The 15,647-nt window shown below is 40.9% G+C and overlaps 2 protein-coding genes across 5 annotated transcripts; both read right to left on the minus strand.

The window, feature by feature from the left end:
• Nucleotides 1-1,744: 1,744 nt before the first annotated feature.
• LOC105691701 (stress-induced-phosphoprotein 1) lies at nucleotides 1,745-4,489 on the minus strand. 2 transcript variants are annotated; one of them, XM_012410379.3, is made up of 3 exons: nucleotides 4,341-4,489; nucleotides 2,316-3,856; nucleotides 1,745-2,172 (listed from the first exon to the last, which is right to left on the minus strand). In XM_012410379.3, the coding sequence occupies exons 1-3, from the start codon at nucleotides 4,347-4,349 to the stop codon at nucleotides 2,100-2,102; spliced, it is 1,623 nt and encodes a 540-aa protein (XP_012265802.2). In that variant the 5' UTR covers nucleotides 4,350-4,489; the 3' UTR covers nucleotides 1,745-2,099. The 2 variants fall into 2 exon arrangements, with proteins under 2 accessions (XP_012265802.2, XP_012265801.2); XM_012410378.3 differs by lacking the exon at nucleotides 4,341-4,489 and adding an exon at nucleotides 3,949-4,243.
• Nucleotides 4,490-8,391: 3,902 nt separating this feature from the next.
• Nucleotides 8,392-14,879, minus strand: LOC105691702 (NF-kappa-B inhibitor cactus-like). 3 transcript variants are annotated; one of them, XM_048649321.1, is made up of 4 exons: nucleotides 14,668-14,879; nucleotides 12,505-12,985; nucleotides 11,979-12,331; nucleotides 8,392-9,386 (listed from the first exon to the last, which is right to left on the minus strand). In XM_048649321.1, exons 2-4 carry the CDS (start codon nucleotides 12,756-12,758, stop codon nucleotides 9,010-9,012), a joined length of 984 nt encoding a protein of 327 aa, XP_048505278.1. In that variant the 5' UTR covers nucleotides 12,759-12,985; nucleotides 14,668-14,879; the 3' UTR covers nucleotides 8,392-9,009. The 3 variants fall into 3 exon arrangements, with proteins under 3 accessions (XP_048505278.1, XP_048505277.1, XP_012265803.2); XM_048649320.1 differs by having other exon boundaries at nucleotides 12,505-13,349; nucleotides 14,668-14,686; XM_012410380.3 differs by lacking the exon at nucleotides 14,668-14,879 and having other exon boundaries at nucleotides 12,505-14,641.
• Nucleotides 14,880-15,647: the final 768 nt, after the last annotated feature.

Raw genomic sequence — 15,647 nt, forward strand, 5'->3', positions numbered from 1 at the left:
TGTGCAAATTTCGGGCAACGCTGGCTCACAATTCACATCTGTAGTAGGGTGGTTGGGCCGACAACACGTTTTCGTCCACCCTACGCTTTCTTCTTAGGGAGTCTTTTGTTTGGAAATTTTTTTACCAGCCATTCTCCCATCTTCTTCCCCACGTGTGTTGCAAGTATTTTCAGCCGGAAAATCGCTCGCTAGGATAACAATATTCACGTTGGATTGGACTCTTTGTTTTCTATTCGTTAAAGGTTCTTTTTTGGTTAACTAGCGCCGAAGTTGTCTGAGAACTGGCCAAAACGTGACTTGATTAACGTTTAATTCGACCATCGCGCGGTTTTTCCATTTGTTTAGAACTTTGTTCAGTGGCGCTGCAGAAAAACAAGCGATGGCGGCCCAAGGCGGGAGAATTTGCCGATACTACTGTACAGCGATTCCATCGGAATATTCGTTGCACGGTTAAAATTCTCAAACGAAAATCATTTAGTTTTTCACTCGCTGACTGAAAATTTTATCTTCGGTAAACGCCGAAGGATTAAAATCACCGTATAAAATTCGTTCGGTTTTCTATCGCTCTTTCATTGTTGCGAATCCATTTACGAGTGAAGGGAAATAGAGAGCACGAGAAAATATTTCTATTCTTGCTTTGAACTTGATATTTTCAAACCAAGTTTGTACTCGTTTAAAATTTGGAGCTGCTTTCATTCATACAGATGAAGATGCAAGGTGAAATCATCTGCACCCCGTCAAGCATATCCGTAATCATAATAGATTCACCGTGATACCGTTCTATAATTATTAATTGCCGTCAGACGGGTAAATGAATCATAAAAAAATAAAAAAATCATCGAACGCCCATGTACAATGTTTTTTTTCGGTCATTTTCGATGCGTTGCGATGGAGTTTTTGAATCGAGACGTTTGAATAATCGAAGAGCGAGTGTCATAACTTTAGTAAATGTTTGGAAAAAAAAGGTTCTAACTTATTCCGGGTATCTGTCTTCGTAATATACGTAATAAATAATGTACAATATGCCGAATGTATTTCAAGTCCTGAAATTTATTGTTGTACATAGGTACGTGTAAGCACTGAACTCGCGCTTGGATTACACATGTGTTATCATCGCATGTATATAATGTATATATTTTTATATGATGAGTTATATATCTATGGTACAGTTTGATTTATAAATAGCAATGCAAATAGATCGTGCCAGCTAAGTATAGCTCAAATTGTTTTTTCAATTTACCATTATAGTAGACAGAATTTGGCTAATTCTGTTTCTAGATAAAAACTATTTCGTTGGGGTCATTCATCATCTTTCGTTATTAGGGTATTTTCATTCACAAACAGATTAAAAAATGTAACGTATCATCTTACTCATATAATATATACGGCCGCCATTATAGTTCAATTCTAGATATAAGGAATAATTGTAATCGTTACCAAATTTACGGTATTTTCATGTACTTTTGGTCACCCTTTTTAATTCTTCTATTTTCAAAACTATCTGCATGCATCGTCGTACAAAAAAAATGAAAAAAATGAGAATAAAACCGACAATGAGACGAATTAATCTCCTAATTATAGGAGAGATACGTTTGCGCAATACAAAAACTTTGTTTGCGCTAGTTCAATGAGGACGTGGGGAAGATGGATAAAATTTTTTTCAGCGTAACCGTAGTAGAATACAATGGAATTCGTAGCTATCAATATTTTAGCAGAATTTCATGAAAAAAATCCACAATTCAGCCAAATTTCAGAATAATTATATTCAAATCTTTAATGGAATATCAAGAGAAGAAAACTTATAATATTTTTATCAGAGCAATATAGCATCGCAGTTAAGTATGCATGATTTTTTTTGCTTTGATTAAGATAAAATAGGTAAGCACTCGGTAGAGTTGAGAACTTCTTCCATCCAATAATTAATTAATCGTACATCGTATACCATAAAAATTATAAAATTAACGTAGTGTTATGTTGACTAAAGTTAAAGCTGTCCTCGTGGAAAAGGGACACAGCGACGACAAATTATTGTTTTACGTTCTAAGGCGCGTACAACTGGTAAATTTGTATTTATGTACTGTTATATTTCTCATTATCCCTCAGTGAATTGCTACCAGTCCTGATTCCAGAAGCTTCTGTATTTTTGCAGCAATGTCCGGATTCTTCAGGTGGCTGTAAAATCAGATCAAACATTAAAATAAGAACACAGGCACTTACGAAATTATGACCCATCAGAGTAAAGGCAGCAAAGTTTTACTCCAAGATCTGATCCTGATTAAGTATTTCAATTATCAATTAATAAAAAAGAAGCTTACTCTTGCAATGCCTTCGGATCACTCTGCATTTGTTCAAGAATCAATCGCATCGCTGGATCTCTAAGAATACTCTGGACCTCTGGATCAGCCATTGCTCTCTTCCTGACTTCTTCGGGATTTGAACTAACAGCAACAGTACAGGAGCGATACCCTTCGATTGCTTCACTGTTTGTCGGGTCTAGTTCCAAGGCCTTTTGATAGGCGGTCAAGGCTTTGCCTTGCTGCTGCATACCTTGTAGAATCTTTCCCTTTCTTATCCATCCCTTGATGAATTTTGGATCTATTTCCACACACTTTTCACAGTCTTTAAGTCCCAAGTCAAAGGCTGCTAGCTTCGTATAGCAAGCTGCTCTGTTACTGTAGTATTTCGGCTCATCTGGGTTCCTTAGAATGGCTTCTGAGTAGTGTTTTACTGCCGCAGCATAATCACCATCTTTAAACTTCTCGTTTCCTAGCTCTTTCTCTTCCTCAGCTTTAACAGGGTCGATGTAAGCTTTTCTTTCTTGCTCTTTGATCTTTTTATCAATTTGAGAAAGAAGCGTTTTTATCTCTGGTGTTCTGTGTTCAGACATCGATTTTTCATAGTAGACTTTAGCCTGTTTCCAATTTTCTAATTTCTTGTAGGCATTCCCAATGCGAGTAAAGGCCTTGGCTATTAGTTTGAAATCAGCTCGATTCTCCCGGCCTACTATGATAGCCTCTTCGCATTGTTCGATGCACTTTTGGTATTCGTTTTGTTCAAAGTAAACGGCAGCGATATTATTGCGATACGTAATATCCGTAGGATCGAGTTCGACAGCTTTGTTATAATGTTCTAAGGCATCAGTAAAGTTTTTTTTCTTATATGCCTCATTACCAAGGTCTTTTTCCCTTTTGGCAGCTCTTTTTTCTTCTGGAAGATTTTCGTCCTCTTTTTTCTCTTGCTTTGGTTCCGGCTTTGGCTGCGGCCGTTCTGCTGGTTTCGGGGGATCCACATCCATTGGTTCTTCCATATCTCCAGGGTTTAATCCCAGAAGTACGCTCAACGTTGTAAGTACTCGGTTGTCCTGCAACTTGGCACCCAAAAGTCTAGGGTTGCTTCTGAGTCCCTGAATGAGTTTAACGTACTCGGGATCATCGAGGTAAGCCTTGGTTCTAGGATCATTACGGAGTTTGATGAAAACGTCAGGAGCGTTGAAAGGATTTGCATCACTTCGCTGAGCCTGGACCTCGGAAAGACCTTCTTTTAGTTGCTGGTTATCAGGATCAAGCTTCAGACCTTCTTGATAAGCCTTGATGGACTCGTCAAGATTTCCTAGGTAAGCCAAGGCACTGCCTTTACGCGAATAACCTTTTACCCAGTCAGGCTTTATCTGTACAGTTTTTTCTGCATCTTCGAGAGCCTGTTCGTATTTCTCAGCTTTTGCGTAAGCAGCAGATCTGTTGCTATACAAAACGTGGTTATTTCCATCCAAAGCAATCGCTTCTGTATAGAATTTTACCGCTTCATCAAACTTGCCCTCTTGGAGCGCGGCGTTACCCTTGTCTTTCAGTGCTGACACCTGAAAAAATTAGTCATTAATTAGCAGGGTTAGATTCCACGATGATTTCTACACCGTGGTGAAACACAAATCCCAAGAGATTATTCTTTTACCACTGTAACGGTCATTTCGTTGGTTTATCCTCCTTTCTTTATCTTACAAAGATCTTTGAGCGGTGAATGGCGTATATTATCCCTCACCGTTTAAATAATCACCTCCAAATAACGAAACTTCGACTGATTTACAATGATTTCAGAAATAATATGAATATGACGCACGATAAAACAAAAACAAAAGGTCACAATATAATGACCAACCGATAACGAAAACAGAAGAATCTAGACGGGCACATGTAGCCCTCAAGCACCACTGCACGCACCCAGTATCGTCTTTCAAATTCAGTGTTTGATCGAAGTTTTATTCAAAAAACAATTTATTATTGTACTCCCGAATATGCACTAAACAATCTGAGGCAGAAAATATTACGCATATTCAACTACTTTACCTTTTCCATTACACCGGTGACGTGCGTGCGGCTTCTTCGCTCACGTTGAAAATATCCTCTCTACTACACTTGATGCTGCCGAATTTGCCGAATACTTCGATGATTTGGGTAGAAAGCTCTGGAAACCTATGTATGTATGCATTTAATGACTACCAGCGCCCCGTACATGTATTTCGAAAAGAAACTTCTCGAGAATCGTAAGAATTTAGAGGATGTTACAAGCAGCAGGCGCGATCTGTCGAAATTCTGCAACAGTTACACAGCTACCGGTCGAGCATCCCCCGAAAATCATTTGACAGCATTTTCTACCTTACCTCTGGAGCATCCCTTAAAAGCTCCTGAATTATAAATTTCAAAGGCGGGAATACCCGAGTCAGAAAGATCAATCTTGGGACGGCCGTACATACTTCTACAAAAAAAATTTTCGTTCCGTGATTCTCATGCTTAACCATTACTATTTTTTACAATAATAAAACCATAAACTTATTTCAAAGGATACGTGCATTGCGGCAATGAAATGATTGATTACACCGGAGAGTTGATAATTCATTTATCTCTGGCTAATAATAAGTGTATACGCGTGATCAGTTGAGAAGAAAAAAAACTAACATTGATGTATCAGAATTTGCATATTGGATACTGATATAGAAAGTACTGTTAATGTTGAACCGCGAGTATAAATTAAACTCTTGACCAAATCTGCATGACTGCATCATCCGTTATACGTGCATGAAAATGTGCAGTTCGGTACAATCAAATAGAACAAAAAGCGAATTTCTACTGGCATAATAATGTATGTACATACATTTAATTAGCCGGATGTTATTCTGCGGCTAGAGAAAGAGCGAGAGGAATGGAGAGAAAATAAAGAGAGAGTTGTTCGTTCGTGTGAGTTGTTCCTCAACACTAAAACTCATCAAACGGAAATGTTTACACCGTATGCTATTCGCGGTTTTCTGGCGCCCATATATACCGCGCGCATTTCACGTCTTTGTGACGCTCATCCCGGAGCAAAAGTGAAAATTTTTGCTGAACCAAATTCCCGTACCGTACCGTACGTTGTACCGAGTAGATCATCTGCGGATGCAGGACGGATTATTCCCGGAAAAATATCTGAAGTATTTCGTCATCCAAAACTCCAGGGTGTCTGCGGTTTTTCCAGCTGCTAATATGTTCGTGCATGCAGCAGCAACACTAGCGGTAAAACGTATTTTACGTTTATAACGTTTTGCAGAAGAAATGGTGCCGCTATTTTAGGAAAGGATAAAATCCCGCATCCGTTTTTAGGTATTGTGTACACAGGTGCGCGAATTGCGAACTATTCAATTTTTCCCCCGGTGTTTAAGCGTACATGAGGCACCTGGAAATTACGGGTGCGGTTCAGATGTGAATTGCAGCACGTGCGATAGCTTATAGCTATACATTGACTACATCTTAATTCAGAAATTCCTAAATATTTAATTACATCATTTTTATGAACTTAGGTACGTCAACTCAGTTCCCCACCGACCTGCAGATTCTCGTATACCAACCACAAAGCGTTTTCCACGAATCGCTTAAAAGACACGGAAGTCGAGTCGATATTCGATCCCCCGCTACCCAGCAAAATCTTTTGTTCAACGACCGAAATATCTGCCGGAGAAGAAAAATTAATTTCTTTCTACCCGACAAGGTGATTGCAAGATATTAAGACTGTTTTCATAATGGAACAGAAACTTCTCATCATCCAAAAAGTCTTAACATTTCCTCTACCGTTTTGTTCAGTCGCGATCGATACCAACAGTTCAATTTTTCTTACTGCACTGGTCGCGCTAAGTAGCGGTAAATGAATGATTTTAATGCTATAGTTAATTTCAAGATACGATCGCATTCGATTTCTCCTTTTATAGTCAATAAAATTTAAACTAGTGCGTTATCTGTGACACTAAAATAATAGATAAGTACATTTGCCAAACTGGTTTCGCACGATTTAAACGGGTGCTGTCTACCATAAAGCGAGTTCGGGATCGGTACCACTTTCCACACGCCTGCGTCGGTATTCCCAGAGCCAGGCTGGGGAATCCCAGTCCATCCAAACCGGGTCTCGAATCGCAGAACTATACAGCTGCGTCTGTATGGATGGCCCTATAGAGCCTCTTCGCTCCAACAAAACGATGCCCATCGAAAGCCACGTGTGTCTCCGAGACGCGAAGGAATAAATGAAAGAAAAGAAAGGCGATTCAATAACGTACATATATGTTCCAGTTTCCTCCCACTCTCTGCAGTCGTCCGTAACGTGCATTTTTTTCACAGGTACTCTTCATATTCATGAAATTCTATAAAATGAAAGGAAGGTAAAAAAATAAGAAGTAATTCGCTTGCAGCCGACTCCGCAAATATACGTATAGTTGCGAGGCTCGATACTTTTGCTGATCGACGCAATCCGATTAGGAGAAAGTTTTATTTCATATCGCGCCGTTAAATTCCAAACATAACGATTCGTGCTGCCGAAGGAATGAACGATTAATTAATTTCGCTTATTCATCGCGGTATATGAAGCACAGTATAGTTATGACGGTTATATTCATTCAAGATAATTATAGATACGTATTTATAATGAGTGAACGCGTACATATATAGCAAAAAAAAATAAAAAATAACAAAACAACAAAAAATGTACCGCGTCACTTAATTAATCGGTGGCAAATTAAAAATGTGCGATTTGCATATTCCAGATTTCCGAGAACGATATAAATTCAATAACCTATTCCCAAAAAATTTCAATGCCGCGCGAACTCGCGCGTCCTAGATTCAAAATTCGCAAGAATTATACACGCCTATACGTTATGATAAACAAAAAATGGTGGATAACTCGGATCGAATTAAATTTAACTCTTCGTTCCCAACATCTTCCGTACACTCACCGAATCCTCTATATATATATATATGTTAGATATATTTTCGTCCGATGCCCGGGAGTCATTCGGTTGTAGTCATACGCTGATGCATACGTGCATACCCTTACGCACTGCTGGACCTTAGCTCACGATCAGTAGAGATATTCGGAATGAAACTTGCGTATAAATATACATGGCGAGGCGACGCGTGCGCGTATATTTATACCTGTATACCCATACCTATGTCTCTATCTACCGAAATGTACGTGTACGTGACACACAGAATCCCCGGTCACCATCACCAGATGCCTTTGGTCTCCGCGTACACTTTTGAATGTGTGTAAAAACTAGCAGCTTCCCAGACGGCGAGCTCCACACGCATCGCATCGGCCCGAAGGCACGCATTACATGGACTCCGGCCAAATAATGGTCTGTAGGTTTAAAGATATATTTACGCGCTGTACGCTTATGATAGTATCACGTACGCGTTGAAAAGCATCGTGAGTAACGAGGTGTAGGTACCAGAAGCAAACGAAACTCCGATCCCGCGACGTTGCATCGTATATGAGAATGAAGAGTAGACCAAACTTCCCCAAAAAGGAGCAAATGAGGTTCTACAAAACAACTGGGGCGTCTGCATCGTGTCTCTAGAAATACCGAGACGGCAATTTAATGTGCGTTCGATGTACGTACGTACAAACATACGTGGCATCTCATATCAACTCGAGCACCCACTAATTTTCATGTCGATCCAATTGGTATCCGAAACATATAATTATTATATTTTTTCATAAAAATCAAAATTGGTTGCAGATTTCTTTTGGATTCTCTCTGCTTCGTACAGCATACATGTTCATGATTACCGAAAGGGAAGAAAAATAAAATGGCGGTAGTGCGGAGGGTCGAGTTGTCACGGAATGCCCTATATGTAGCTGTAGTACGTAGTACCCATGCAGATAGCCGTGCAGCCAACCGCAAATATGCTCCTTGATCTAAATTTTTACGGGCATTGTGGCTGAGAGCAAGAATGTTCCCGTGTAATCGAATGTGAAAATCGTGAGACTTCTCTGCGGCTCGGTTTTTCAACTATGCACGCATAGAATTCAAATTACGTATGAAAATGTATATTGGAGCGGTTAGGGGAAAGCAGAAAGTATGGGGTCGATAACATTTAATTCTTCGTATGATTAGTTATATTTATGTGTATATATATATATATTTATATATTTGGTGTGATCGCTTTAGAATATAATCGCGTTAATATTATATATCACAAAATAGCGGATACGCGACGTTACAATCCTGTCACATATAATTGCACTGCTTTATAAATATATATTTTATTTCAATCCACCGATCGCGAATCGCAGTTTAAACAGGAATTAATAATACATAACACTATTTACACGTATACACATCGTCAGGAAATTTGACCGATCCGGAAGCAACTCTTTTATTTATTATAAACTATACGAATTTTATATAATATATGATTAAATAAAAGTAAATACTGTTTCGAACAATTCTATCAAATCATCGGTCTCGCGCATATCGTGATTTGTCGGAAATTCTGCGAAAAATTTCTCACATTTCACGAACCCGAAGACCCGGAACTACCGAAATGACGATGAATCAACGTCATATCGCATTCTCACAGTTATACCATGTCACCGATTTATCCCTCGATCGTATAATTAAGCTGCAGATCGAGATGCGGTTCGCCGATCCTCCATCCTTACATTTATAGTCTGCTTCTCCAAAGTACATTAGTAATATTTAATGTCCCATTAAAATCAAACCCTGAGTCCAACGGCCTGCCAATGCGGTTGGGGAATTTTGTTAACAGATTCGTCTGAACCGTTGTTAGAAATTTGGGACTTCTGCAGAGGCGCGCTCGCTCCGAGTTTCAGGAGCTCCTTGGCTAGCTGAGAATCCAAACAGGATGCGATTTCGTAGGCAGTTATTCCCCCGTAAGTGAGAGCGTCCAGATGAGGGTTACATTCCTTCAGAAGCAAACTCGTGACCGCCGATCGTCGACACTCGATCGAAAGATGGAGAGCCGTACGACCTCCCAGTCGTTCCTTGGCCTCAAGATCGGCACCGACGCGAATCAACAATCTCACTACATCCGTATTTCCTGCCACAACTGCAGCGTGGAGGCACGTCTCACCTGTTACGGGAAAAAGGAAGGAAAAATGAAACACTTGATCGGGTACACCGACGATACGGCAAAACAAAAAGAAGAAAACACTTCAAAGATTGTGTCACTCAAAGAGCCCGGGATTTTCCTCTCTCCGTTATAGCGGCATGCAGTTTACTCAAATATGTGCACCGTGCAAAATTACAATGACTATTGCACGGCAAAAGCGAGCCGTTCGAGCAATAAGCTGAATATTTGCGCAAGTATATTTATGTACGGTATATATGTATATGTATTTATGTATTCGCTGTATAATAAATCCTCTGCTGCAGTGAACTCGGCCGAGATAGTTATACACCATCACGCTGTATAAGTAATTAGCGAGCTAGAAGCCATTAAGACCGCTTCGGTATTTCCCTGAGCATTAGGAATTGTAAATACTACGATCGCGTATCAGTTGCGCTGAACCAACGTAATCGTACTTTGCAATTTAACGAAAAACTGACGAACGCATTTCCCGTGCTCCCGGTTGTAAAATGTATCGGTAAACCGAACGTCCGCCGATGTCGAAAACCAAAAAAACCTAACTGTTATTATTTTTTTTTCTGAAAAAAAAAAATAATCAATTAACGAACGTTTTTCCCGCCCTGCGCGAGATCGCGTCTCGAGAAACGTGCGTAGAACGGAATTTTTCAACCTACAACCTTACGGCGAGTGACTCATGTGAATTTTTTGTTGTAATCTTATCGTGGCGTGTTCCCCAACCGCGGTACGGTTCGCAAATATACAATGTCTCATTACGCCGGTATCGTTATCAAAGAACTAGGATACGGTGTGCAGATAATCTGCACCGCGCGGAAAGAATAACTCCGTGAATATAATAATTGTTACAATCGCATTTCTATAAAACAACTGCAAGGTCAGTGACTCGTCACCCGCCGATACCTCCGCGCACATTACAATATATACATACAGCGGAGTGGGATCACCGATATTCCAAGAAAATTGGTGAATCGTTATAATCCATCACGCAACATTTGTTCTCCGTTTTCAGGGTCGACTGCGGACCATCGCGAGTCAGCGATGTATGACCTTTTTTTTTTTTTTTGTGTGTTCCTCAGTTTTCGTGTCCTGGAAGACCCGTCGTCGTGGTTATATACACACACGTTCTCCTGTACAATTAGACGAAAGCGTTTGAAAAATGGAAAGCTATACGATCTCGTTGAAATATTACGAGATCGAGTATTCCGTTGATATGCCGAGGAATTGGCATAGGAGCCGTGACCGCCCTGAGCTATTGTTGGACGATTCTCGAAAAACAATGTCAGTCGAAGGACGCATTTTTCGAAGTACGCCATATGGCTCTGTACACCTCGATGCATATGGTGAGGCTGAGCAGAGAGTAAAAAAAATTGGAAAATCAGCTCGTCGCCCCGTTTAATTAACCGGCGGATGGTCCTTGAAAAAAATTACTTAGATCAATCCCGTACATCGACCTAGGCCATTCGTTATTCACGCCGCGACTATTTGCTCTAGAAAATTTTTGGCAATGCCTTGAATCGGCGATTTAGAGAAGAAGAAGAAAAAAAAAATCGAACGTGCGGAAAACGCGTTGCAGGTTGACGTTATAAATACACTCGGGCCGTGAAGATAAACGTTTAAATCTAGGGGAACTGTACAAAAGTGACCGAAGGAATTGAGAGGTGGCCAAGTCACATGCCTGAGCAGGATATAGATAGAAGTAGGAAGCCGCGAGTGACTCAGCGGCGCGGAAAGGTACCGCGGGGGGAGCCCGTTCAAGAACTATCCTCGTCCTGCAGATCAAAACTATCGAGGTTAAAATTAAACTTGGTGAATTGCTCACCGCAGCGGCGTAGCTCCGTACATTTTTCATCCCCGAATAAACCGAAGTAGTCGGATAAATCGGGATAACCCCGTAGGTGCGATTAATCTTCGGAATTTCTTTTTTGTTCCCCTCGGGCGGGGTGGTTACGCCGAATGCGAAGAAATCGACGATTCGAATTATAGAGCTGATTGTAAGTTGCGAGGGTCGAGAGGGTGTATTTTTCGAACGACCCCGGGAATCCTCTGGTATCTTCGCCACTGTGGGGGTTTCCCAAGCCGAGAACGTCGTCGCGGTGCGCAATAATAGTACAGCTGGTGATATTTATAAATGTAAAAAACATCTGCTTCGACTTTAGCTCTGAAAGCGCGTGATGTAACTACACGGGCGCCGACGGGGTGGTGAAATTCCTACGGTAGTTCGTCGGTAGCAGAAATTGAATCGGCCGTTTTTTTCCGATAAGAAAATTCGAATTCTCCTCCTCGTTTTATTCTATTCACCTCGCGCTTCTTCTACGTGTCACCTTATCAGCGAATATTATACAAATATGTGTACTTATGTGTAAAATTATCTTTCGCATGTCATCGTTATCGCATCGGAGACCCGTATTGATCGCACGCGCTAGGTATAACGATTATCGTTCGATCAGTCACCTCCTAAACATATCGGGAATCGATCGTTCGGTTTTTTCCCATCAGCTGCAATGAATTCCGTGTGGAAAAACCAGCTGCAGCGTCATTCGTACCCTTAAATTACTTAACCCTCCTCACAATACCGACCTTCGTGATTTCGTTGTTCGAGGTCTTGAGGGATCCGTGGCGTTTGTCTTCCTCGAATCAGGTACTTCCTCTCGGAAAGTAGGACCGGATCGGTCAACGCTTTGGCGCATGATAAATCTCCCGATGCCGCGGCCAAATGAAGAGCGGTGTTACCGTCCGAATTTCGGATCGTAGGATCCGCTCCCGCCAAAATCAGTCGCCTCGCTATGCTCGATTGATGGGTAAGAATCGCCAGGTGTAAAGGCGACTGACGTTTTTGATTCAAACAATCGAAGAAAGAGGGGTGTGGTGCCATCCTGATCAGGCTCATCGACACTTCGTGAAACCCCTGCACGATTGCTATGTGCAGTTGCCTGATGAAAATTAAAAAAAAAAAAATAAATAAATAAATAAATAAATAATTCTCTTCGTTCGTCTCTTGGACAAATTTTTTCTTCTTTTTGCATCAACTACGTCGATACGCAATTAACGATGAGTTTTCGAATGTTTGATAAAATTAATCTGTGACACAAGATATAATACGTACGTGTCGCCGTCCTCGTCCTGTGAATAATAGAGTTGCCATGGAACTTTGGTTATTTGATCATCCGATCCGTGAACCGCCTTCGATTCTTCCTCGTCGTTCGTCGAATCATGACGACGTCCATCCACGGGAGTTAATTCGACGATCGGTTCCGATTGCACTTTTCCTCTTAAACAATTAACGGTGACCGGTTTCAAGGCGAGTTCGTTCAAAGTTTTGGTCAAGCCCACCTCGACCGTCTCGTTGTTGGCCCTCATCTGCGCTTGATCACTGAACTCGCGAGAGTCCTTTCCCGCCAAATTTCTCTCAACTTTATCGGCACGACCCTCGGGCTCTGCGCGGATCAACGGGGTCTCGAGAACTCCGTCGAGTTCTCCAAATTCCTCGACGGGGCCGCAAATATTTGCACCCGAAAAAAAACCCGAATCTATTCCGCCGGAACTACAACCGATATCCTGCAACTTCGGGTCGCTCTTGAGTCCGTCTGCAAAAACGTTCCCAGATTTTTCTTCTGTCTTTTCGGACTTTGATCGCCACATTGTGATTCGATACCGTACTCGCGCTTGAAAATTACGCCGATTTTCAAGTTGTTCGATATGATGTTGTCTTTTTTTTTTTTTCTTTCTTTTTTCAGTCTAATTGATACGTTCGAAAGCGATCTGCATCTTCGATACGTGCGATCAGACGCGATTGCGATCGTCGGTGTACGTATCTCTGTTACATGTCACTCGCTGTCCGCGGATTATTTTCACTCAAAATCCGAACTTTGTGATTTCAGGATGATCGATCATGCTCAGAACCAGCCGACAGAAATAGGTATATCGACTGATTAGAGAATAAAACGTTATCTGGAATTTCCAGAGTATATACTCAGCAACGTTGTACGATCGTTAAACTATCCATGACACAGCTATAATTGTCTTATATTTATCACTCGGCTTGACAATTTTATTGTATTACGATTGTTATTATTATCACTATATCGGTTAAACGATCAATTATTCGTTCACATTACGTTCTGCACGTTCGGTATTAGTACGGATGATTAGAATTTCGGGCGATGCAATTTTTACTTCGTTGGGTATTCGGTGTTCGTTGATTGGAATATTAAATAAAACAAATCGCTAGGTAAATTTACGAAGAACTTCTCGTTGTTTGATATGAAATTTTCTAGATCGGACGTTTAAAAATCGCTCGAGCTTCTATATCGAATTTGTGGGCTGAGCAACTGACGTTTCGAAACTGACTGACTCTAAAGTTGTAAACACTCGCGCCACACGACTAGCTAAGCGCACGTCCGATCCCCGCTCTCCAATGGTTATAAGTATGGAAAAACCATTTCTGCCTTATGCCAACTGTCGTACGTACCCTCGACATTCAAGGCTTCTATGCTACAATTGCCAATATATTATATACCTTCCTACCCCATATTACCTCACGATAATCGTCCTCGCTTACTTACTCCGCTCCGGATTAGACGGGGATTAAAATCCGAGTTTGTCATTCCCACTTTTCAGTTTTTGCTCTTACATGAACACACCAGTTACGGAATATCGAAATTTACGGGACAGCGTTGTCAACGGATTTTCAAAAAAATTCCCAATTTTCGGATCCCCCCCCCCCCCGAGTCATCGAAACGTTGTCCAGGCGATGGAGATCCGACCAAATATAACAATGAGAACCTCACAAACGAAAGAAGATAAGGAGTAATTGATGTGTAAAAATGTGTCGTACGTCTGCGGTATACATTGAATAATAAATATCTGTGTCAGACCTTCGAACGCCTAAATGGAAGTAATATGTGTAGCCTAAGAGATGTTAATTCTTCGTATCATAGGGGGGTATTCATGAGCAAAATTACGCGACGGAAACATCGGCGATTTGGCAATTTGGAAATTTCGCGAACTTTGTCATGGCGCGATTTATTTTACAGGAGGTCATCGGGTGTTATAACGTATACTCGCTTACATTACGGTACGTGAACGAAGTGTTGCGAATAATTATCTCTCGCTCGCTCTTTTTGTCTTGCGGTTCAACGCCAACTCTCATTAGCACTCGTGTTCGATCTGTCGTGAAAATACCCAGCCATTGTTTCCACCCAGATTATATTATAACTCGCGTCGCATAATTACCACGTATAGAATATGCACATAAGTTTCTACTTACATTATACGGGGATTCGAAACCGTAAGCAATTGATGTATGATTATCATTGACGCGGTACGAGTACTCCTCACTTTTCGGCGACTCGAATCCCGCAGTCGTCGAAGAAATGAAAATATTTTATTTTCTCATTTTTTTCATCCGCTGCTACTTTTTACTTCCAATCACCGGCGGGGTAACGCCGTTTCTGGACACCGTCGCTCGACGAACACAAAATATTGTACATCTTATAATGATAAGTTTTTTGAGTCTAGTGCGATAAGACCGAAGATTTACCGCACAAAGTTATCTTTGGAAATACCTGGGGAATTTACAAGCTAATAATCAGTTGATTCTTATCTCCGTCATTGAATTGACAAAAAAAAAAAAAAAAAAAAAAAAAAAGAAAAGAAAAGAAACATGTACGTACATGGGAAAGGTGATCGACAACAAACTTTACCATCTTCAGACAACGCCGATGCGAAATGGGCCAAGGATTATACCTGATATCTCATTTTATGGGTTGTCGCATATATGTATATACGTCTTTGACGTTGCGTATACGCACGAGTGCGTTTTTGCATTGAGTTGTTTTCTTCCTTCCTTCGAACGGAAAAAAAAATTGGGAATAAAATTTTTCATTTTTGACGTACAAAGAAATAGCAGAAATCATTACATTGCCTATATGTACCGAATTCGAAACGTGAGTTCCATTTTTTATTTCCTACTTTTATTCATTTGTTGGTAGAAGCAGCTGCGTGACGGATATTAACTTCTCTTTGAAATAAACACCGAACCCATCCACCACTGCCAAACGAAAAGCAGCTATAACTATACAAGTGATATCCTAAAGTGAATTTTTGGCAGCCTTACAAAAACACTCGCTTCGTACAACATAATCGGTGATCGTTATTGCTCGTTATAGTTTATACTGTTTTTCCCTCGGGGCTTCGATGCAGCGCCTGCGGCGCAGTTACGCACCCCCGATTTATAATTTCTACAGG

Source organism: Athalia rosae, chromosome 2 (assembly GCF_917208135.1).
Source record: "Athalia rosae chromosome 2, iyAthRosa1.1, whole genome shotgun sequence".
NCBI lineage: Eukaryota > Metazoa > Arthropoda > Insecta > Hymenoptera > Athaliidae > Athalia > Athalia rosae.

What these genes read in the sequence shown, in the direction of transcription:
- LOC105691702 (XM_048649320.1), bottom strand. Translation starts at nt 13,040, where the DNA reads ATGTGGCGATCAAAGTCCGAAAAGACAGAAGAAAAATCTGGGAACGTT. An exon ending in CAGGACGAGGACGGCGACAC is followed by an intron (nt 12,332 to 12,504) that starts GTACGTATTATA and finishes AATTTTCATCAG; the next exon opens with GCAACTGCACATAGCAATCG. An exon ending in CGAACAACGAAATCACGAAG is followed by an intron (nt 9,387 to 11,978) that starts GTCGGTATTGTG and finishes TTCCCGTAACAG; the next exon opens with GTGAGACGTGCCTCCACGCT.
- LOC105691701 (XM_012410378.3), bottom strand. An exon ending in GATCCGAAGGCATTGCAAGA is followed by an intron (nt 2,173 to 2,315) that starts GTAAGCTTCTTT and finishes CTGATTTTACAG; the next exon opens with CCACCTGAAGAATCCGGACA.